Below are 25,658 nucleotides of genomic sequence, written 5' to 3'. Positions count from 1 at the left end.
GCTGTCAAGGGAGACTCGGAAGAGGAGGAGAGGGATGGAAGGATGTTTGTGAATGAGGGAGGAGTGGAACAGAGAGAGAGGGGAGAGAGAGAGAGAGCGAGAAAGAGAAGGAGAGCGAGAGAACCCGAGGATGTGCTTACTTTTGAGACCAGACACGCGCAAATGTCAAAACGAGGGACAAAACAGACAAAAAGTATGCCTTATGGTGACTTACACATAGGCCCAGGGGTTCCATTAACCAATCATTTCCCGTCATTTACCGATTTTTAGAAGCATTGATGGACAATTCCAATTCCAAATGCCGTCTGTCATTTTGACAGACAAAAGATATTGCCGCAAAAGTGATAAAAAGGGGCACGCACAAACTCCAATAAAACAGCAAAGAATCTGTGAAAACAGCCTATTGGTCCCGTTTTGCTGTGTGACTTTACTGGTGCTGTCATGATGATTGACAATGCCCATACTGGATCACCTACAGTATGGTCCACATTATCAGGCTAATATAATGCCTTCTGTTCATTCTAACTGATGTTGCAGTGAAGTTTAGTTACGGCTTGAAGCGCAATTCTTGCTCATCTGCCCCGTTAAAAACTGACGATGAGGTGACACACACTTTCCTTTTGGTTTTGCGAACGAGACGCACGTAGCAAATTCTGATCGTGAAACGCGGTGTGATCGCTAGCTTCTCCGCGATATAATCGGGGCAGATGTTGCGGTAGTCTACTGTATATAGAACATCACTTTTTCTCATGAGAATTTGTTGAGAAACTGGGCAATCCCTCAGTAGGGTTCGGTTGTCAAAATCTCTCAGGTGATTTTTTTTTTGGGTCCCCCGAGCCCTGATCGGTAAACAATAACAAAATAATAAAAAAATGTCAACCCTGTCCGTCACATTGAAGAATTAAGATTTCTTTGTAGCAGAACCCCTGCAAAGGCCTACAGGTAGAGATGGGACGGATACCAAATGATCATTTGAATGCCAAGCATCCTACGCTACTCTCCTTGTATCTTGGCTTGCATTTAGACAACGTCTGCCTCACCTTTCCTCTGAGTCTGAGTGTGAGGAAATAACACAGAGGAAAGAAAGGAGGGAAGCTATTTCACAGCATTGGATTTTACCTCCATAAAAATGACCCGTGACCCATGATATACCCAAGGGGGCTAACCTGGGTCCTTCTGTCTCGTCCTTTCCTGTTCAAAAGGCCCCCCGAGCCGTCCAGGTTGCTGCCTGCGTATATTATTTATTAACACTCCTCCTCCTAATAATCCTCACAGCTAAGATCTCTCCCCCTCTCTCTCTCTGTCATTTTCACACTCTCTCAGAAGTCTATCTGAGCTGCTGTCTCGTGTCACACGTCATGCTGAGAGGTGTGTGTGTGTGTGTGTGTGTGTGTGTGTGTGTGTGTGTGTGTGTGTGTGTGACCGTGCCCTGTCCACTCACACATCCCCTTATCCCGAGAGAAAGTCGTATAGCATATGAATCACACCTAGTCAGGTGCGGGAGAGAAACAGAGAGAGAGAGAGAGCGCGCGAGTGAGAGAGAGAGAGAGACAAAGACAGAGCGAGAGCAAAAAAAACGACCCGAGTCGCCTCTCCTCTCCTTAAAACTCCATCTTCACCTTGAGATAGCGCTGGAGGACTGGGGAGGGCTGAGGTCACTACCATCGAGACATACACATACATATTACAGGCAGCACACAGATATCCACCCTGTGCAGCTGCCATAGATATCACCAGTGCTCATCTATACAGGGCCTGCATAATGTATAGGGCTGTATTCCAGTGAGTGTCTGTGGTCAGATAGTGGGCCAGGCATGCAGCTTCTGTACTGATCCAGTCGACAGTGGTGAGATGAAATGAGGGGAGGAAGAGAGGGGAGGGGAGGGGAGGGGAGGGCCCAGTGGTCATTATAGTGAAGTGAGGATGGTCATTCTGAAGCGGATTTACTCCCTTTGTCTCTCTCCATCTCTATTTCTCCCACTTTCACTCTCCACCTCTTTATCTAGCTCTCTCTCTCTCTCTCTCCCGGACACTCTTTTTTTCTCCTCTTCTTGTCTTCATGCGGTCTCTCTCCCTCGCTGCTGTATCTCTCTCATCTACCTCTACCGCTCCCCCCTTCCCCTCCCCCTCCCCCTTCCTCCCTCCCTCCCTCCCTCGCCCTCTCTCCCGGTCTGTGTTATTAATGGGTGTGGCAGCCTGCTGACTGGGGTACAGTAGCATGGTCGCTGTCACAAGGAGGGATATGCCGTGGCGTACAAAGGTCAAAGGTCAGAGGAAAATGATGATGAGTGTTGCTGTGAGGGGGCAGACGAGGCCCATCTGACAGCTAGAGGCTGATTACACTGTCTGTGGTATTGGTTCTAGGACTCCATCCCCAATGCATCAAGGCGCCACTCTTGATTTGTCAAAAGTGACCATAGCGGCTGAGAGTAGCACATCTCATAGGACAGCAGGTGAAATGGGAATTCATCTGATTGTGGCTGTGCGTGTGTGTGTGTGTGTGTGTGTGTGAGTGTTGATGATGGATGATGTGAGGTTTGTGGGGCTACAGCCTCAGTCTGCAGATAGCCAGCAGCGAGCGAGCGAGCGAGAGAGAGAGAGAGAGACCTCTGACAATGGGTCGGGAAAATAAGGAGGAGAGGAGAGGGAAGGCTTACAACATTCTCTTTCTCCATAATCTCTCTCTACTCCGGCCTAGAGTTTGGACTAAGCTATCTTCTTGACAAAAGCCGGTTCCCACTTTCCTTCAGTGAGCATTGAGCACATTCTATCTAGCAACAGATTGGAGTTGGATGATATTAGACCTAATTCAATGATCTCACGATTTTTTCCATACTTCAAAAAGAGTCACTGAATCCGCAGATGACATACACAGCAGATCACACGCACCAACACAAGCGTTCATAAACACACGCACACAGCTTTAATCCTTCAATCTAATCCCATTCAAACACACCAATGAGAAACAATCATCCATTCTGGGGGGTAACCGTGGGGAGAGACAGTCACTGTGAACATCTGTGGATTCCTGACCCTGTCTCCTGGCCAAGCTTCAAAGGGCTGTGTGTGTGTGTGTGTTTGTGTGTGTGTGAGTGTGCGTGTGTGTGTGTGTGTGTGTGTGTGAGAGAGAGAGAGAGAGAGAGATCTGGCACAATGGCACACACACCATTTTCTGTTCAAGCAACAGCTCAGTCATCGTCCTCCATGTCTCCCCAACCAGGCCAGAACCATAGGGACCTTTCAAGCACACTTAATAGGAAGTAGACTACTAAGCCAAACAAGACTACATTCCAACAAAACACTTCCTCAAAGCCAATAGTGACGATTGTCAAAGCTTTGCAAGCATCTGACGGGCTTGTTGGTTGCCTTGGGAATGGCATATGTCCCGATTATGGGATGGATAAACACAATGAAAGAGTTGATCCATCTTTATATAAAAGACAGTAAAGACCCTGTCACTGAGATATCTAATGTCTGTGTGTGTGTGTGTGTGTGTGTGTGTGTCTGTGTGTCATCAGGACAGCTAAAAGTTCCTCCAAAGCCACACTGAAAGTGGCTGAAGTTGCACTTCTCTGTGGCGCTGCGGTGATCTAACTCCGGGTATTATTTACTGATGCTCGGTGCGTCTCGGCCCGCGCGGAGGGCATCGGGGAGATAAAGGAAGAGGAAGTGGCCACGGCGGAGCAGGCGACAGGTAGATTCACCTCTCAGATTCATACCACGCCAAAGCCGTGCGCCGCCAACACCAATCTAACAGCCTAAACAAACAGTCTCTCCCTTTCTCTTCTCCTCCTTTCCACTCCTCTATGACCTTTTCTGTGGAGAATCCGCAATACAGTGAGTAATACAATGGGTATGTAGAGCATGCACACACACACATCAACGCCTCCCCCCTTCTTGACATCCCTTCCCCCGATGGGCCAAATGACTGATCTCTCCTGTTTACAAGCCCTTGGAACGTGTTGATGCTGAGGTGTCATGTGACTAGGGTTGATAGGACGATGTCTGACTGGTTCTCCTTACAGACAGCTCTTGATTTGAATACTGCGGTTGGAAGTCTGGTATAAAGCGGTTGTTGTGGAACAGATTCAGTCTCTTTGTCTCGTCTGTGGTCCTCGCTGTGAATCTGTGAGTACAGTAAACAGGTTTGTCTTCATCTGTCCCTCTGTCTATCACTTAACATGAGGGTAGAATGTCATATTTCTCTATGATGTATTTGCCTTGTAATAATTGCATAAGTTTACAGTATTATTAAAGCCTCATTTGATTAATTCTCAATTTAACATTCTTGTTCTAAGACCCAAACTCAACAATTATTTGCAGATAGTGTTAATTAAATTACTTGGAGACAAATTTCCTTGCCAACCCTTCGTATTGTAACTGCCAACCTACAGTATAACAGTATAAGGCCCTACACAGGAACACGCCACCGCAAGAACACGACTTACAGCTCATCACGTTGTCCCGACACAAAAGCCCAAATCGAAGCATAACAAATGTCTACCCTCACACCCAAGCCTTACCCAACCGTGAGATTATTGATTACTAAAACGCCTGTTGTTCGCAGTTCATTCTTCAACTCTTTTCACAGCCCCAAATTGGTGTCCTTATTTCACAATAAATACCATACAGCACAATAGTGTCCTTCAACCATTATGTAGTCTTGTAGGATGTTAACAAAGAACACAAAATGGCTTCTTCTTAAGTGCTCGGAAGAGAATACATTACATGACTCAGCGGAATACAATTGGATGTACTTTTTTCGGAAATGTCTTATTGCCTGTGTGAAACACGGCAGGTCATGAGAGAAAGTAGATTGGGGCATCACTTCCAGGCCTATCAGCAGGGAGGCTACTGATCTGACCGGTCATAGAACTCCCTCTGTATGTTCTCATTGTGTGTTTGTATGTGTGTGTGTGTGTGTGTTTATTATCGGTCCTATCCCATAAGTGTGGATTTGGCAAGGTTAAAGGTTTTGTCACACCTGTCACGTGTTAAGGCGTGCATCTGCAACTCGTTCCCACACGTGTGTGTGTGTGTGTGTGTGTGTGTGTGCGAATGTTGACCTGTTTGTATCTAGAGGGACGCACTTCTGGCCCAACAGCAGAATGACAAAATGTGCAACCCACCAACTAAGTGAGTGAGTGAGTGACTCATAGCTCTGGCGGTGGGCTACTTCCATCCAGTTCATCTACCTTCCTGACTCAGTCTCATGGGTAGATGAGCATCGGGCCCGCCTGCAGGCCTGCAGTGAGAATCTCCTGCAGTGACCAGCACAACACATGACACAGCGAGGTCATAGAAAAGACAAGGGTGAACTACACTGTCATGTCACAGTAAGTTACCCTGTCAGAACCCAAAAATACATTTCAGACCCAGCTAATTACCCAATGGCTAGAATTGTGTCAACCAAAAGGAATGGCAGACAGAACAGAGAGTACTGTGTTTTCAAACGCCATACCCCCCCCATTCATATCCACTTCCAAACTTTCCAGACTTACATTTTAGACAGTTGGGAGGTACTGTAATATCGATGACTCATGTTAGAGTGTGAGTGGTGTGTTCCTGTCCGTGGTTGACACAGTGGATCAGAAGAACTGCTTTTTTGCCCTCGGTTTTGTGATGACGGTGGAAATTGATGCTGTGTGTTTCAGAGCGAAAGGGGAAAGAGAGGCGGAACGGAAATGAAAAAGGTGTGAACGACTCATACTGGGGACAAACAGAAATCAAGCTTGTGATACTGTCGTACCTCCAATTTTATTGCGCTGGGCTGATGGGGGGGGGGGGGGGGGGGTGACTGATGGGGGAGGGGGTAAAAGAAAACATTCGAGAAAGAGGGTGGGAGAGAACCGATCAGAAGCGGTGACCTGGTATGTTCACGATAGCCGACAAACTTTCTTCCCTTCTTGTTTTTCATTGGATCAGTGAGAGAAGGAGGGCATCCTTCACCTTCACATTATTAACTCATATCTAACACCCCAAACTCACCCAAAATCAGCCCTCTGAGACCGCAAAGCTGTTCCCTGCCTAGGGTGTGATTAGACTAACTATGCATGCACACACACACACACACACACACACACACACACACACACACACACACACACACACACACACACACACACACACACACACACACACACACACACACACACACACACACACACACACACACACACACACACACACACACACACACACACACACACACACACACACACACACGCCCGGGCTCATCATCCGTGGGCATGGATGGTAGGGAAGGAGATAAGGGAGCCGGTGCAGAGTCCTCCCTTTTTAAAATGCCAATGTTGGTCAGGGCAAGGAGTTTAAATACCACTCAAATGTCAGTGTGAGACCCAACAAGTCAAACTAAATTACCTCCTATCTGCTCCAACTCCCCTCTCTCCCACTCGTGTGTGTGTGTGTGTGTGTGTGTGTGTATAGATAAATTGCCAGCAGGTTGGCACAGAACAAAGAAAACCACCCACCCACACACCCACACACACCCACACACCCATCCACCCACACCCACACACTTCCTCCAAGGCAGCCAAGCAGCAGCAACAACAGCATAGCTCTACTTTCAGCCGGATCGATGTGCTGCAGCTCATACACAGCCGTTTACTACGGAGCCAAGCAAACACCTCCTGTAAAATGACAGTCCAACACAATACAAACACACCGCCGTTTAGAAAGCTCCCGCATCGATCTCCAGGCTGAGATTTGATACTTAGAAAAGCACTTTTCTCCCCCCTCGACGAGACCAACGTACTGTAGATAGGGAGTATGGAGTCAATATATTTTGCTCCTCTACTGATCTTCAGGGCCTTGAATGGGGGGGGGGGACGGAGGGTATTGATCACGTACACCCTAGGGGCTATCACCCTATTACAGCCTCTACAGCGGTACGACAGTCGCAAACATCAGCTATAGTGCTTTGGAAATCCCACATACTGTACACCCTGTCCTCAAGTCAGTCGTTGACACACTCCACAACTGGTATCAATCACAGATTACACCCATACTACAGTATCGATAAAAAAAAAAACACAACACACTCACATTGATTTCCTATCCAGCCTGTGTTGTCGCGTCGTCATTAAAAACACCCATAAGTAGCAAAGGCTGTGGGTATCAAAGTGGCATCTATCATCATCGCCAGGCTCGGGATGGGGCGACCATTAGAAAACCATCTGCCAGCAACACAGCTCGCCTTGGCACCGGCAGCCTCGGAGGGGCACGTTGGGCGTGAGGGCGCAGGCCCGGGCCCAGGACGCCAGGTACGTTAGTGTGATTGATATGAACCATTACAGACAACAAGCAAAAGGCAGGCCGGGGGTACTCGCTGCTTTAGTGTGTGTGTGTGTGTGTGTGTGTGTGTGTGTGTGTAATTCATTGCTATACGAGGCCAGAGCATCTGTGTATGATAATGTGGTATACACAAACACACACACACACACGCACACGCACACACACACACACGCACACAATCGAGGATAAAATATGCCATTTAGCCGACGCTTTTATCCAAAGCGACCTACATTGCAGTGAGTGCATACATTTTTCAGTATATATGGTCCCAGCGGGAATCAAACCCACAACCTTAGCATTGTTAGCGCTACACCAACTGACACTCCAGCCCCATCAATCACTTTTTAGTTTACTTTACTGACCCATAAACTTCTCACTTATTCCCTTCTGGTCTGTAATACGGCGGCAGAAAACCAACAAAAACTGGCAGCTGATGAAAAAGAGAACTGTCATTGATGGATGGAGGGACGGTCCCATTATACTTCCAGCTAAAAGGGGCACTACTCCTAATTAGGCTGGATCCACTACTTCCACTTACTGCCCAGCACACAATCAATAGATGGAGGTTATTGCAAGAGACAAGACCATTGTAAAAGAGAACAGGCTAATCATGAGCTCATGTTGATTTGTTCAACTGAAAAGACAAACTGTCCATACTGTACCATATTAACTACCATTAGTATACCAAATCTAATTCAGTCATATAGACACACCGTGCCCAGTAGACCTAAATGCATCTACTAAATAAGGGTCAATATTACATTTTGAATGGAAGCTTTGGTGACGTATCACTGCATGGAAGGTCAATCTAATTATAGTAGGTCGGTATACAATTACATTTACAACTCTTTAGGGACCCAATGTGTTACATAAAGCACAGGGGGAAAAACTGTCACTCCAGGCAATTCAACTGTATTTACTGTGCTGCGTTGAACAATGGAACATTGGTAACAGTAAATATAGTAGTAAATATTGTATTGTCATAGTAAATATCAAAAAAGTGTAAAAAAAAAAAAAAAAAAGAGTAAAAAGCCAAAGGCCAGTATTATCTGGCAATTGTTGGGTAGGATGGGCAATGCATCTATTACGGGGGGGAATCAATGGGTGGACTACTAAGTGGATGTGTAATCTAATTGGTAGATATTGGACTGGAATTGAGTCATGTCCAAGGCTATACGTATTGTGTGTGAGCGTGTGTGTGTGTGTGTGTGTGTGTGTGCATCAATGTGTGCATCTGTCTGTGTGTGTGTGGTACCTGAGGAGGGGCTGGAAGATAACAGTGATGTTCCTGGCCCCTGGTTTACACACAAACTTCATCTCTCCTCCCTCGATCAGGTTATCATCTGCTCCACCTAGGAGGAACAGGGGGAAGAAAGAGAGAGAGAGACAGAGAGTGATATGAACCAGCTATTCCATAACCAGTCTTCACAGCTTTCATTTCTACCTGTTAGTTAACTGATCAATCAAAGTGTTTCATTGGTCAAATGGTTCCATCACATGGTGTCCCAGGTTCGAATACATTGTTGTATATATGCAGGAATCGAACTCACAAGCAGGACCACTTTGATTAGAAAGACGTGAGGGAAACAACAGGTGTTTCCAGGGCCATACTGTAGGAATCAACTAAATTGTCCTGATATAAACAGACAAAATGAGGATAAACAGATGGCTCAATACTCCTACTAGGGCAGGGTATTCAAGGGGTAGGAATCGGGTATCATTTGTCTTCTACTAGCCTATCATTCATCCCTTGATAAAGACATCATCCGATTAGCAGAGCCGGGTACAGAGACTCAATGGGCTCCCACACGCTCCCTCACCCATGCCCCTGCACCCGTGCATGGGTGAACCCCTGGGCTAACAGGGTTAATCAGAAAATCATTGCCATGTAACTCAGTCAGGCCAGGGAGCAGGAGGGAGGGAGGGAGGGAGGGAGGGAGGGAGGGAGGGAGGGAGAGAGGGAGGGAGCATCAAGTACACTGTTCCTCATTATCTCCAGTCATCCTGAAGTAATCAATATAACTGACAAGGAGGAACACACACACACACACACACACACACACACACACACACACACAGTCAATATTAAGGAGGCTCGATGAACAGGAGACCGCGGGTCGATGAATATAAATAATGGATTGGCGCCGCAGTGGCATTTCTCCGCCGTGCAGCGACAATGATGTTATTCATTCTGATCTCACAGCACTCTTAACCACTGGAGAGGACTGTGTTAGCCTTCGCAGCGCGGTCCCTGGCACGGAAGAGGCTAGTGGCTATACCTTTCAGGAGGCCATCGGTGGATACTACAGTTTACCCTCTTCACTAGGTTTAAATGAAGCACTCTGCTTTGGGAGACAGTGACAGGTTTTATTGTTTTCAACTGAGATGTGACACACTGTAGGCCTTGCCTTGTGAGGCTTGGGTCTGGGGGTGCGTGTGTTCCTACACCACATAATGTGTGTGTGTGTTTGTGTGTGTGTGCGTGTGTGTGTGTGTGTGTTAAATAATGCATGTTCAAGAATGATTTCATTAGTCTCATTTCAATCTTCTGTAAGGCCCCCCCCCCCCCACACACACACACACACCCACCCACACAACCCACACACTCAGTGATGCTGTGAAAGGCAGTCTGCCATACCTGCAGAGCCCTGCATTCAAATGGATATCACAGCATTGTACCCTGTGCCTACCTCCCATGCTACCTTCTAATGGAACACGCTCCATTGGAAAGCATGGAGACCACACTGGCGTACCGCCTCCCCTGTTGTCATTACAGAGACCAGAGGAGCTTTTGTTCCATCTGAAAGCTTTTAGACAACATTCTCTCCGCTGTTCCCATGAAATTCATTTGTGTGGGAAACGGGGTTCTCGTTGCTGAGTGGAAATAGAGCCTCGGTTCCAAGTCTCTTGTTCTCCCTCTCTCTCCGTCTCTTTCTCTCTTCATCCCTTCATCCACTCTTTGCTGCCAATTCAATTAAGACTCAATAAACGACTCAAAAAAACTAAGCTGCTACCACGCACTCTCTGTTCAGGCAGAGAGGAAGAAGAGCCGGAGAAAGGGAGGAAGAGAGAGAGTGAGAGAGAGAGGGAGAGGGAGAGATAAGTAAACTTCCACCTCACTAAGAGACACACAACACCAATTAAACCACACATACATAGTTCTCTGCATAACATGCAACAGACTGTGACTTCATGGCAGAGTTAGCGTAACCATTGCCCCCCTGCCAAATGTGCAGCAATATGTGTTTATTTCCGATCACGGTGACCAATTTAATTTCATGCTCTGAACATCTCCATCAGTGTCAGACAAAAGAGGAACGGAGAGACCCCATTGGTCCTCAGAGCCTGGAAGCGGCTGCCAACTGGGCATGGCGCCTCATGAATGTTTAATTGGGAGCGTTAATATTCATGGAGTTTCTTTTCAGAGTTGTCTGGACGCGACAGGATGGGTGTGGTAACAGGTCAGGGGTGCCTGGCTCCTGTCAACTCAAAAAAACAACAACGCAGTGTGTGTGTGTGTGTGTGTGTGTGTGTGTGTGTGTGTGTGTGTGTGTGTGTGTGTGTGTGTGTGTTACAGGAGTGTGACCCAGTGCCTGGTGTGTCCCCTGTGGTTGTGGCTGATCCAGGATTAGGCAGAAGGGTGTGTCCACGCCCAGTGGGAGAGCAGATGACGGTGGAAATGAAGTAGCAGCACATTATATAGGCAAATCCTCCACAAATCCCTGTCCCACCACCTTACACCTCGCTTACACTTCCATGGCTACTGCGTCCAACACACACACACACACACACACACACACACACTAACATAAGCACACATATACATATGCGCTCTCAAACACAAACACACTCTCTCTTTTTCTCTCTCTCTCACTCCCTCCCTACCCTCTGCACTCTACAGCCGCATGGTGCCCTTCACACACACACACCTCACACACACCTCCAAGTATATAGACACACACGCTGCCTTGACACCCTCCATTCCAGCGCCCCCACGGCACCCTCCCCACACGCCCCAGCCCACATGTAATCAAGCCAGCCAGTGACTTAGTGAAATTGCATTAGCCACACTTTCCTGGGTTTGATTAGGAATGGTTTGATCCTGTGATGTATTCCGTCCGTGCCCGGATCTAGGGGGGAGAGGGAAGACGTGCCATGCCTTCTCTAACACATACTGACATCTCTGAGGACCAGAGAGTGTGTGTGTGTGTGTGTGTGTGTGTGTATGTGTGTGTGTATGTGTGTGTGTGTGTGTGTGTGTGTTCAGAATACAGACAGACCAGTGCAGGATCAGTCATAATCTCTCATTTACAAGCGTTGTGTGTGTGTTGGTGTGTGTAGCAGAGCGTGAATGTGTATATGTGGTTGTATGTACAAAGGACTGAAGCAGACAGACAGAGTAGTCCAAACATTGATAATCCATCATTTACAAAGTCTGTGTGTACGAGTGTGTGTGAACGTGTATGTGTTGGACTACACACAATCCACAGAAAGCCTTCCAAACACTCATTATCCCCCATTTACAAAGTGTGCGTATGCCTTCAGGTGTGTGTGTGTGTGTGTATTGAACTCACGAGTGTGATGAGGGTTATAACAGGGTTTCTGCCTCTGTGTGTGTGTGTGTGTGTGTGTTTGTCTGATCTGAAAGGTCAAGGCAGGCAGATCAAAGACACCTCTGATCACTCACTCTGGGTCCTGACAAGGGCTGGTGGGCAGGCCAGGTGATTGGCACCACAGCCCAATCATGAAACACACACACTAAATCATAGCCAGGCTGGTGTATGATAGGCAGACTCTGTCTCTCTGCATGCACAAACAAAAACACAGACACACATTAAGTCCATCCATGCGTGTGTGCCTGTGTGTGTGTGTGTGCGTGTGCATGTGCGTGTGCGTGTGTGTGACACAACATTGAGGACTGGTAGACCCAGGTAGTTGGCTGGCTACACACAGTGTATGGAGGAAACCTGCAGCTCTAATAAGATCAGGACCAGTTCAATAATGTATGAACCTCCCAGTCGCCCACGGCCCCCTGCCCCAACGCCACGTCTTCATGTCTGATTGGCTTCTAATGAGACGCTTCTATTATTAAAATGAATTTGAAGGGACGATATCTGCTCTCCGCCTTAGACAGGAGTCACTGGCGGGGTAAGTGTGTGTGTGTGTGTGTGTGTGTGTTATAAATAAATATGATATAAAGGTGCAAATTGAGTTGGATTAATTATTAAGAGTGTCATAGCAGCACCCTGTGTCTCTGTGGCCCTTAATTATAATGAATGCACAGCTGTCATCTGCAGACTAGGACAATAGACTCAGGTGCCATGGTGCCTATTAATTACAGTGTGAGATATAAGGGACTGTTATTAACAATTGGACATTTGAGGATTGGGGTGGTAAACTTGAAACAGATTGCCATTATCTTTCAGTGGTCAGAACGCCTGCGGTTCTATCCTCCTGCCAGGTGGTGTCAGTGTTCGGTTTTCAATCACTGATTATGTACACTAGCTTTCGTGTGTGGCCTGGGGCCAGTATGGACAATCTTACCCTCAGCCTCAGTGTGGGTGCAGGCTTTTGCTCCAGCCAAACAGTAAAACACCTGATTCATCTTCAGAACCAATCATAGTCTTCAATCAAGGCATTGATAAGTAGAATCAGGGGTGTGTTAGCGCTTGGCTGAAACAAAATCCTGCACTCACACTCCAGCCCTCAAGGACCAGAGTTACCAACCCTAGCTTTTAGGCAACCTCTGCCTGGCTCCATTGGTCTGTTGGCTGTGGGCCTACACTTCCCTTCAATCTCTCCCTGTCACAATGTACAGCTTCTGGAATTAAGTGCAAGACTTTTACAACCCTTACAGAGCAGGCAAGCAGTGAGGTCTTCAATCTAAGTAAAGAGTGACAGAGAGAGATATTGGACTTCAGTTACTTGGGGTGACAATCTATCCCATTATATCAATGGTGGCATGTGAGAAAATGGCCTATTCACTTAGCCTTCCCCTTAAGCCCCCATGTTAAGGCTGAGAGGGAGAGAAACTGGTTCACATCAGGGATTAAATCTCATCAGATCAGCCATTTTAGCTAGCATGCATAGACATAGGGGAGAGTTAGGAAGCGATGCTAACCTATCATCATTTATTCATTTCATTCATTTTTTTTTTTTTTTTTTTTTTTCAGGGTTTGATAGACTGCTGTCAAACCTATCATTACAACCTGAGAAACGGAAAGCGCATTCCATTGTTCATTAGAGCTCCCCACAATCTCTCTCCATTCAGAGGGGAAATAAAACAACACTCCCGCTACTTCCAATCAAGGTGAGCATCTAACGGCTACTTACTCAGTGGCCTACTCAGTTAAAAGGGGTGGTGGGGGGACGGGGGGGCCGGACAGACATTTTGCGAGCTCCTGTTCACCCGATGAGTCCCGTTGCACCCCCCCCACACACACACACACACACACACACACACACACACACCTCCCTTCCTCTTCTCCAATCAGCCAGTGGGAGATTAAAGGTAAACACGGCAGTGACAGCCTCTGATGATGACAGGGCCCACGCTGATTAAAATTAGTCTTGCTTGGGGAAACATACACATCAGGCCCTCTCTCGCTCTCCCTCTGCTCTCTCTCTCTCTCTCTTTGCTTTCTCTCCCCCCCCCCCCCCCATCTGTGATTAAGTGCCTGCTCTCTGTCAGCCATCACACCTCTCACCCCTCCTTACCCCGCATGCTGCCCCTCCATACCCCCACCTCCCCACGCCCCACCAACCTTCCTCTTCATGTTTACACATCTGATAAAAGACAGGATACTGTCTCCTTTTTTCTTCTCCCTTCACATGTTCAATCTCCACATGTTTATAGTTCCAACACACCTGAATGGATGACCTTGAGGATGAAGAAAAAAAAAAAAAAGTGTATGCCTTTTTACTGTACACTAACTATACATACTGTACACGTCACATAGGTACCCTGCAATATGTCCACAGTCTAATGCAACTTAGGCAATCGTCCAACGGCTTTTTCCCAACATACTCTAACTGTATCCACAAAGCCAACCAAAGTCTCTCCACCAGATCTGAACCATCCATCAGCTCCCAACCAGACTCCAGAAGTCTGCCACACTGGAACCTGATGTTATTACAACCTCGCTGCATTTCCCAGCGAATCACACACCCCAATCTCATTTCAACACCGGGGCTTAATTCAATCACCTTCTCACTGATGAGATCCCAGTCATCCCTCCACATGGCTTTATCTCCTGGAGAGAGCCCAGGGTGAGGGGGGGGGGAGACACAATCAAACCTCTAATGTTGTTTTAACCATCATCATCTACCCCACTGAAATCACGGCTGAGCAAATTGAACATGAAGCGCTGTAATATACAGTACACATTATGACTGTTAGTGGGGGGAGGTTCTGGAATAGGATTTTAAAAGTGTGTGTGTGTGTGTCCTCGTCAACAAATCCATTTCCAATAAAAAAAAAAAAATAGAAAATCCTGTTAGATTTTTTAACCTATTGGATAGATTTGATCCTATAGGTTTACATCCTATAGGATTATACATTCCAATCCGATTTCTATTACATTTTTCTCTAGGAATTAAAATATATTTACAACACATAATAAAGGATTCATCCTAAAAACGTGGCTGTCCACTGTTAACTGTTAACTAGACGATTACAGCTATCCAAGGTAACACAACGAGAGTACATTTTCTTTCTTTTTTTTTTTTAAGTTGTATTAATTTAGTTTAATTACAGTCCTGCATCTTCCGCATAGCTTGAAATTGAATAGCCAGAGAGCTAGCTAGCCTGTCCATGGTATTTCTAAGTTCCCATCAAACTGTTTCTCAAAGGCAGTCATTATGGAATCAAACAAACACGCACAATACCAGAAACTGTCATCTTTTAAGGGAGAATCTCAGGTGGCAGTCATTACGAGACCAAACAGAGTTTTTGTTTGTTTTTTAGTGTGTGGGTGGGTGTTTATTTCAAATTGCAGTGCTAATGGTCGTTCATCATGGAATGCATCGTGGCTGAGCACACGGGCGGTGCACCCATGAAAAGTTCCATGTGTTCCAAAACTTCTCAATAAAGAAAAACTGTACAACAGTTTCTGGGATTCTGATTGCAGTAACACATTCCTTCAAGACTTATAAAAAATCTATAGGATCCAATATGATTACTTTTGATTTCCAAGAGGACGTCGTCGTCGTCCCCCCAACAAGATTTTGATAAAGGTGACACAAAACTAATGTAATGGGAATTATATATGAATTATATAGGATCCAATAGGATTACTTTTGATTTCCAAGAGAGAAAAAAATGTCCAATAGGATTTTGATAGAGGTGACACAATATGTACATCAAGGTGATGGATCTAGATGAGAGCGTGTGTGTGTGTGTGAGACAGAGAGAGAGAGAGAGAGAGAGGGAGAGAGAGAGTGTGTGTGTGTGTGTGTGTGTGTGTGTGTGTGTGTGTGTGTGTGTGTGTGCGTGTCTTTAAGCTGTACTCTAGAGTCTATATAAAAATGCTGTGCTTTTTATTGCAATAGCCTGCCAGGCACCCAAAGCAGCCTGTGTTTTATCTTTACAGAAAATGCAGTCATGTTGCCGAGGGAGCTAAACCATTCAGAAGGCGAGTAGAAACACAAGGGTAAACATGTCATTTACTAGTTATGCAGTACCAGGGGCTGAAGTGTGAAACGTGTGTGTGAGCTCAATACAATCAGAGCCAGAGGGTTCACTCAGGATCCATTTCCGTCCGCAGTCTGTGGAAAAATAAGGACTGGAACATTTTTTGATGCTGGACAACAACAAGAAGGCTGAGAACATTAGTGTTTTACTCATGTTTGCACCTTGTCCTTATTGGTTTTACATTAGCGTGTGTCATGTCTAGGGTGTTAACATCTTGTTTAAAAAAAATAAAAAGGGAGTGCGCAGTCTGACAAGATCCTCTGTCCTCGTGAATAATTGCTGATACACATGAATAAAAACATTCATGACACAATTTCAAATATCTTCCCACTTCCTTGCACTTCGTTGTCCAGCTAATTTCACAATTTATATTATGGGATATAATATCCATTATATACTGTATATCACTGACAAACCTCTGCGCATGCAAAGTGGCTACGTTGCTTGTTTCCATGGTGACACGTCAAACACAACGCACCGATAAATCTCGTAATGTCACATGGTTCCGACATGCTCTTTTGCAATCACCAAAGGATTTAAGGTAATGCCTCGCTAAGGATAACCGCAATACAAAACCCTCAGTTAAAATACCTTTCGTAAAAACGCTAATATCATGAAAAAATGTCAAGGGAAAAACTCTGGAGCAACCCATCATAGAGCTGAGTAATGAAAACTAGACACACACACACACACACACACACACACACACGTACATGCGCACACACGCACACACTCTCTTTCTATACTCACTGTAAGAAAAGGGCAACACATTTAGAGTGGATATCTAGCTAGCTCCCACCCAGGGGGATCAGCACAATGCAGTATTTAATTTGAGTGTGGAACGTGAGGAGAAGACAGTGTATAAATGGACAGCCGCATAGCCGCGCAGTAATTGAATTGCATATTTTCCTCTCTGAGTGGAAACGCTACGGAGGAGATCATTGGCCTGATGAATGTAAACATGGCCGCCGTGGTTGCACTGGGAGAAAGCTGGCAAAGCAAGCGTTTCATTGTACAAACAGTATATCCTGTGCATATGATAAGCCTTGACTTCATCAGAAATCACAGGAAAGGAACCGAGACGCAAATGAAATAATCAATTGAATACTTCCCTGATGAGGTAATTACATGTAGAAGTGTTGTATGTTTAGAGTAGTTTGGCTGTTTATAATATTATTGTTGTTGACTGTACAAGGACATTTTGTATGTCAATGTAATTTAAACACTGCTTTTACGACTCAAAAGAATTCTCTCAGGCTACTTCCCCTTGATTAGTCTCCAGCTGCACTGATCTGGACAGGTCAAAGCAATACGTTGTATGTGAACATCAATGGTAGGGACAGTATCCTGGACACAGATTACGCCTCATCCTACACTGAAAAGCACCGACACTGTAGAGGCTCTATTAAAAGTGAGATTTAGTCCAGGACTGTACAAAAAAATCTACTCTGGTCTGTCCAGTGTGTTCATTTCAGCACAGACAAAGACAAGGACAGGCTACTTGTTTAGAATGTTGAGATGCACTTTCGTTACTAACTGTATCACCATCTCATCAGTGACTATTGTACTGAGCATCATGTCAATCCGACTCAACCAACATAACGATTTCTGCAAAGCCTTACATGGCAGTACCCTCCTTATCTTTACTCCATTCTTCTTCCTCCACTGATTGTGCTTTAAATTACCCACAATACCTGTGCCACATTCAGCATCAGAGCCAGGTTCTCATTGGTGGTTCTTTGTGCCCAATCAGGGACAGGCTTGATTGCCAACTGTCTGGTCTAGACCAATAAGTGATGTGTGGGTGCAGACACCAAACAGCCAATCACTGTTATGAAAAGGGCAGAGTTCTAATAAAGAAGACAAACACAGACACAGGACACACAGACAGACAGACTAACAGACACACACACACACGCGCAGACACACAGACTAACAGACACACACACACACACGCGCAGACACACAGACTAACAGACACACACACACACATGCAGACGCACAGACACAGACAGACAGACTAACAGACACACACACACACACACAGAGACACAGACACGCAGTCATAGTTGATGTCGATCAATCAACACCTTTCTAAGATGGTTAAACAGACAGAGAGAGAGAGAGAGAGAGAGAGAGAGACATAAGCAGAGAGATCAATCACCAGGGCTAAGCTGTGATGTGAGATGTGTATCTCCCACCTTCCTCCATTTTAATTCTCTAATAATTATTGACTTTTCTCCCTCGGGAGTTCAATTCCATCTCGGGTTCCATTTATGAATATGATAAATCATAATTGTGAGGTCGGCGGAAGTCAAGTATTGATCGGCTCTTCGAGGCGATGGCGTCGTTACCCTTGAAGACGGGGCAGCGAAGGAGAGAATGATTGAAGATGATGAGGAGTGATATTACACAATACCTAGACTGTATGATGTGAGAACACAATGGGGTGAAGCTGAGCTTCAAGGTGATGGTTCCCTGTAGGGATGAGATGAGATGTGGGGTTATTTTTTCCATTGTAGGAAAGGCTCCGTTGAGGCTACACTGCATAGTGATTCTGTTTGTCTTCAGAGGACCTCACATAGAGGTTTGATAGACAGGCACATCGATACAGACACATCTCTGCAACGGTCGTGTAATGTACACACATACGCACATGTGCCCCCTCCACCCCCCCCCCCCCCACACACACACACACACATCCCCTGTCCCCCCCACTAAAACATTTTTCCATTTGCACCTCTCTCTCCCCCTAACTCCCCCCATTGTGCCGCACAAATCAGTTTGACAGAAAACACCGTTCGGAGTCTCCTCTGGAGCCGGGGAGCAGTCAGTCACTCTGCAGGACTCCCCACCACCCTCCTCTCCCCCTCCTCTCCCCCTCCTCTCTAGCGGGAACCAGGCGATTATGCATAAACAAGTCCACTAATACAAGACCGCCTTTTTTCCTTTCTTCCTTACTCAGCCTTGGGTATAAAAGGGGGGGAGGCTAAGAAAGAAAAGCAAACTCTATTTGTACCTAGATTCCATACAGAGGCGAGGAGAGAGAGGCTGCTTTTGTTTGCGGACGGAGAGCCCAAGTGTATTTTGAATATCAAAAGGGTGCAGGAGGACGGATAGAGTTGTGTGGAATAGAGTTGCAGGTTTATTTTGACTATTTCTAGAGGGAGGGGTGGAGGTCAGACAGGGGCAGGCGTGGAGTCTGATAGACGGGCCTTTGTTGTACTGATGGTGTTCAGGTTGTCATTCAGACACGGGTGCCCCGGGGCAAGGTAATATCGCTCCGTCGCGTCGTACGGGTGACAAAAAGCGCAACACATAAACACATTACAGATTCAGCCGAGGTATAAAACCCTGTAGTTATTGAGAAATATTCACACTTCACCTCAGCAATGACCACCCCGCTCCCCCAACCACCGCTTTATGCCTTTATAGAAATAGAGGCAATAAAAAAGCAGGGGAATATTAAAGTGTAGCAATTCCAATCGCCGCGTTCCGAGCCATGATAACATATCCATACCTCGAGAGCGTTTCCCTACTTTCATCATTTATTCATGGGGCTGGGAGTGGCTGTATGATTCTAGGGACAGACTCTTATTTCAAAGAGCTGGGGAGGGATGATACTGTCATTGCACACTGCTACGACTGTTCTGGTTGTGTCTTGTGCTCTGTTGTGTTTCCGTCCCTCTACCTCTACCTACCTCCATCCTCCTCAGGCATTCTGCCAATCAATTTGGCTCAGCTGCACCTCATTCCTCATCACCTCCAGAGGCAATCAGAGGACGGCGTTGAAGTATTTAAACCCTGCACTTCCTCCCCTCACAAGATCCTTTTGTTTTTGTCTGTCTGTTCAAAGTGTGTGTGTGTGTGTGTGTGTGTGTAAATTCATTGTGACAATTCTCTGGTCAGATCTTATTCCTTCATAATTCACCCATCGTATTGTCATTCTGGTTACAGGAGTGGTATAGGTGAGAGCAGGTAGCCCATGGGTATACATTTATACACCTAGGTTCCTCCTGTCTATATACACTCGTTAGTTGGGGGCAGGTACCGACTGTTGTGTTTTTGGTTCGCTTAGAGTGTTGGCACTCGACCATGTCTAGCGGCATTCTTAGGTATCGGTAAGTCGTAGTTTAGGGACTACCTTATGTTTGGTTCTTTCTTTGGGCATAATCCCCCCCCCCCTCTTCTCTCCTTCGTCTTGGTACAATAAATCCTCATTACACTCTTCCCCTTGTCATTGTTTTCCTCTGTTCTCACTCCACTGCAACTGTCTGCGTGTGTCCTATGTTTACTTGCATCACCCATCCCCTAGGCCGAGGCGCGTAACACACACACACACACACACACACACACACACACACAGTCACACACCGACACACACGCACACACGCGCACACACGCACACACACACACACACACACACACACACACACAGTCACACACACAGTCACACACGCACACAACCCCATACACACACATCCAGATGTGGGTGCATATGGAGCTTTAATGAAGCCTTTAGATGAAGCAGTGCGCTAATTGAAGTGTACGGGGGTGCTTCAGTGGAGAGGGGTTGTAATTAAGCCTCCCTCGCTGGGGGAGGGCCTTCACACCAACACCCCAGAGACATACGTTATAGATATGCTACAGATATGTTACAGTCACATTATAACACCTTCCACGCACTTTCACCCATGCACCTTCCTTGCGCACACGCACGCACGCTTTGAGAGAGCTTCCGTGTAGCAGGAAAAAACTGTTGGATAATCCTCTGGCCAGACCAACTCATCAGTTCTCTGTCCATTTCTTTCTCTCTCTCTCTGCTTTTCTCTTTGCTCTAACTGTGAGCTTAATTTAAAAGAGAGAGAGAGAGAGAGAGAGAGAGAGAGAGAGAACAACCATTTACTCAATCTCAATACATATTTTCCCATTTCTAATTTATTCCTTCAGAAATCCCTGAATGGCTTTTACACTGCTGTGATGAAAACAATGACTTTTAACCTACGTCTCTCCGCCTCCATCTCCCTCCATCCAAGTCGACTTATTTCACTTTCTAAATCATTTTACTCCTTCAATCTTTTCTCCTCCATTCAACACGGCCAGTCAGCCGCCTGAGCTAAGCATTGTGACAGCTGAAATGAAAGGAGAGAAATCTCATCTTATTCTTTTAAAACGCTGCCGGGCATTCAACCGCTCCCCAAATATGTTTCCTTTTCACATTTGGGGGGCACTCGAAGGAAAGGGGGGGGGGGCATTATTTGAAGCCCATTCCGATATTATTATATATATTTTTCTATGTTAATCTGTACTTTTCACTTCTTCCCTTTACCGTTTTTTTTGCGTATGAAAGTCGGGTCAATGGTGATTGATGTTTCCTATCAAAATGGAATCATGTCTTTCGAGGCGGAGGAGACATTGAAATGTCTCACCTGTTCAATACTAAACTGGTGCTCCATACAACCAAGTGATTCCAGGAGCTATAAATTCAATGTGAGTCACCTCAAAAGTTAGCAAAAAAAATGTAATTATGAGAATATTGACATAAAACCAAAATTGTGGAGGGACTATCCTCGTCTGTCTGTCTCTCTGTCTCACTCTCTCTCTCCATCCATCCATCCATCCATCCGCCTCTCCTCCATTTTTGCCAGACAATGTCTCTCTTCCTCTTTCCCTCCCTCCCTCCCTCCCTCCCTCTCTCCTTCTCTCCCTCCATCCATCCGCCTCTCCTCCATTTTAGCCAGACACTGTCTCGGGGGACTGAGGTGTGAAAAAAAGAGAAACAAGCAGGCAAACAGTGCTGTCAGGCACTGCTGATTGAAACCTCAAGGTCGTTGTGAAGCGAGGGAGGGAGGAGGAGGAGAGAAGAGACAGAAGAGAACAAGCTGTGGAACAGTGAGACTCTCCAGGGTCTTCGTCTCTTTAGCCCATTCCTTTGCGTTGTGTGTGTGTTTGTTTGTGTTTGTGTTTGTGTGTGTGTGTTTGTGTGTGTGTGTGTGCACGTGTATGGGTGTGTGTCGGCCCTGTGTGTGTGCATCATCCCCTGCCTCCCTCTCTCTGTACCCTGACCTACCGCATGACCCTACCAATTCCCCTTTGGACCCCTTCACACCTTTTGTTACACCACTCTCACTCTCCCTGAATCATCCCTTCCTTCCCTCCCTCCCTGCCTCCCTCCCTCACCTTGCAGTTCTCCACTCTTGCTGTAGAGCTCTCTCCTCTGCTCCCTCAGGTAGGCACTCATGCTGATTGCATGAGACGAGGACTCAAACCTGGTAGAACAGACAGAGGACATATTACACATATTACACTGGGCAGCGTTGACACAATCTAAATCCATATGCGATCAGATGTTCTGAGTTTATGGTCCTCCACAACACAGATCTAATATAGCTCTAGAATGGCTCTGATCTCATTGGTAAAGTATAGTTCTACGCCATGAAAGTGGGGCTTTTCAGTCTCTCAGTAACTTACTTGAAGAGCGACTGTTTGGCGCGTTGGGGTTTCTTCTTGGCAAAGAAGGCCGCAAACTCACTGCCGGTGCTGGCGTAGGAGAGCTGGGCCGAGGGTTCTGCAGCACTGCGGGTGTTCTTCACATCCAGGTAGTCCATCAGCAGGACCTAGAACACAACACACACACACACACACACACACACATCAGACAGGGCCTCGCTGCTACAGGGCCCAAGCCTAGCTCCAGATGCACCAGAAACAGAAGAAAATCTCCTTCTCACATTCATTTGGAAAATGATGAGAGACTTTGTTGACACTCTTCTCAAGTTTGGATTGGGCACAGAGAACAGTGCAAAACAATGACATCATTTTTCAGTGAGAATCTACTGTATGATCCTGCAGGAAAACCATAGAATATAAAGAATATAACCATAAGCTTGTACAATGCTTGCCAGTAGTCATTGCTTTTGTCATTGAATAGAACCATAATAAACATCAAACAAACATTGTCAGCGAGAACTACAGTCAAGTCTGTCTGGGAGATGAAATGTCACTGATTACGCCACGACTGTAGAGTTATGACTTTCATCAAAATTCCCTCGCCACCATTTCTTTCTCTGTCGACATGATCCATGATGAGATCTGTCAACGTCAAATCAACGCTCATAAATATCTTATTGAGATCTAACAATAAACCCAGACGGATGGGTTCAAATACATGTCCAACAAAGTTCACTTTCTCCATTCTCCCAGCGTCTCTCTCCACATCTCCCTCACCCTTCTCTGTGTGAATACATATGTTCTAAATTAGCCTCCGATTTCTGATAGCTTCATAATTTACTAGGGTCATTTAGCCTCCGTGGCTCTAATCCCGGACCAGTGCGGGAAGGCCCAAAGTGGGGGGAGAGTAATGGCCGAGCAGATGGAAATCCATCCCACCCCTAATGATGTCATTAAAGCTGCAGAGGACCCCCGTCACCGCGGAGGAAACCCACGCACACACCTCCTAAAAAACACACATGCACACACACACACACACACACCTCTCCCGTCAGACACACACATTCACACACTCTCGGTCATCGCTCAGACCCGTCCTTCACACACCAAATGGACCGTTCGGAGCTAGCAGCACTAGCCTAGCCGCGATGCTAATCCTGTCAGTGCATTAATTCCTAATGAGGATGTGATCCGCTGATGGAGCAGGGCCCCACTACCTAACCCACCAGACTTAATTAAATGCCAACATTTGGCTGATGAAGGGGCTCCGACCCTACTTAAGTTGCATTAGCCCAGAGAAGGAGTGAATTTTGGAGACAATTAAACATGCGGATAAGACAGAGAGAGAGAGAGAGAGAAAAGAGAAAGAGAAAGAGGGAGGGAGAGTGTCGAGGTAGACGGAAATAGAGAAAGTCGTGACTGTTGAAATCGTGAGTCCTCCCTCACTTCAGACACCCGTGTGAGTTAAGGTTTGAGAGGGTGGATACGATCATGTGGTGGTTTCCTGTATCCGGCTAGGGGTCTCCTGCCAGCCTTGCCAGGGGCAATCAATCTGTTTAATGACCTCTCGGAAGGTAATCAACACAGATCAACAGGCGTGATACGAGACGACTCTACAGGAAAATGAGACAGGTGGACTACGCTCAGACAGCAGTGTCTACTCCTCTCATACGGCTCAACGAGACGTTGTTGACGTAACCCAGGAAAACCTAGGAAACCCCTTCAACACTAAGTTTGTCAAAGCCTCGGCAACAGGTGGACCGTCACCCTGAAGAGAAAACAACCTGTATCCTGTCACTAAATACATGCACTACAGATAAGACTATTACTTTGGTAAAAGGTCATTGGGAACACCCAATAGAACAGAGTTCAATCCCCATAGTTCAAATCTCAGTCTCTACCCACTAGTCTGTGTCTCTAAGTCTGTTTAAGAGAGAAAGAGTGTATGAGAGAGAGAGAGAGTGTGTGTGTGTGTGTGTGTGTGTGTGTGTGTGTGTCTACATTCTCCTTCCTAACCCAGGAAGCCCACCCCCAACACGTCAATAGCATTAAATCTTATTAAAACACCCTTATTCCAGCAACAGTCCATCTCATTACAGTCACCTTTATCCTGGGCGGTATGACATCTTATTGCTGTCACCTTTATGTGGCCAGACACCTCATTACTGAATGGAGGCCTCACACGGTGACAAAGAGACAGTGGCAGTAGCTGCTGTCCTCAATAGAGCCAGAACCGGTGGAGCGAGGGAACAATGGAGAGAGGGAGGGAAGGAAGGAAGGAGGGAGGGAGGGAGAGAGAGAGGGTTCTGTCACAGCCGGCTCAGGGATGATGAACAACAGCATTATCACAGCTGCCAAAACAAAGAGCGCCCTGTGTCGCACCTAGAGCCCAAACACTGTAGCAGAGCCCAAAGCTGGCGAGGCTCACACTAACAACACACACACACACACACACACACAAACACACACACATTGTTTTCACACACCAGAGGCCTAATTCTAATCAAAAACAACATCGGCAGGGTGGAATAGAGACATATTCTCTGGCCTGCAGTCTGCGCCATACAACACAAATGACGGTGACACATACTGAGATGCATATGAATGCAAACCGGAGCACAATGCATGTGCACACAAAAAACAACAGTCATTAATGAGGACGTAATGAATGCTTCTGCTCTGAATGTTTCTCTGATCAAGACAAGAATAATTGTCTTCCATTGATGTTTGAAACACTCGCTAATGCCACACATCTTGCTCAAGCGGCCCTTGATCAGATGTTGTGTCCTTTTGCTAATATCTAAGGGATTTGAGGCCTGAAGAGGGATATCTGAACCTCATGGTTTGTGATGTAGTCACATAGCCTAGCCAGTCACATAGCCTAGCCAGTCACATAGCCTAGCCAGTCACATAGCCTAGCCAGTCACATAGCCTAGCCAGTCACATAGCCTAGCCAGTCACATAGCCTAGCCAGTCACATAGCCTAGACTCTCACCGAGGCTACCCGCTAATATAGTCTAGCCTAGCCGATATGGACTAGCCGATAGGCGCTGATGTAGCCTAGCCAGTGTTCCATTATTGGAGGGGCAGAGCTGGGCTGGACTCCAATGACCCCGACAGAACAGGCATCATGGGAAGGCCCCAGATTGGCCCAGCGGTAAAGAGATAAGAATGCCACTATCAGTGATTCGTGCTGTTCTGT

The 25,658-nt window shown here is 46.4% G+C and overlaps 1 protein-coding gene across 2 annotated transcripts in view; it reads right to left on the bottom strand.

The window, feature by feature from the left end:
* The window catches only part of exoc4 (exocyst complex component 4), a 100,321-nt gene that overhangs the window by 51,035 nt on the left and 23,628 nt on the right, over window positions 1-25,658 (bottom strand). For both annotated transcript variants that reach the window (XM_083692505.1, XM_083692506.1), the window contains exons 8-10: window positions 22,478-22,623; window positions 22,187-22,275; window positions 8,570-8,666 (exon numbers count right to left, since the gene is read on the bottom strand). In XM_083692505.1, the coding sequence (XP_083548631.1) occupies window positions 8,570-8,666; window positions 22,187-22,275; window positions 22,478-22,623 (332 nt within the window). The remainder of the gene's footprint in view (window positions 1-8,569; window positions 8,667-22,186; window positions 22,276-22,477; window positions 22,624-25,658) is intronic.

Source organism: Argentina silus, assembly GCF_951799395.1.
Source record: "Argentina silus genome assembly, chromosome: 20".
Classification (NCBI taxonomy): Eukaryota; Metazoa; Chordata; class Actinopteri; order Argentiniformes; family Argentinidae; genus Argentina; species Argentina silus.
Note: the sequence above shows the minus strand (reverse complement) of the source record. Positions and strands in the feature narration are given on the sequence as shown.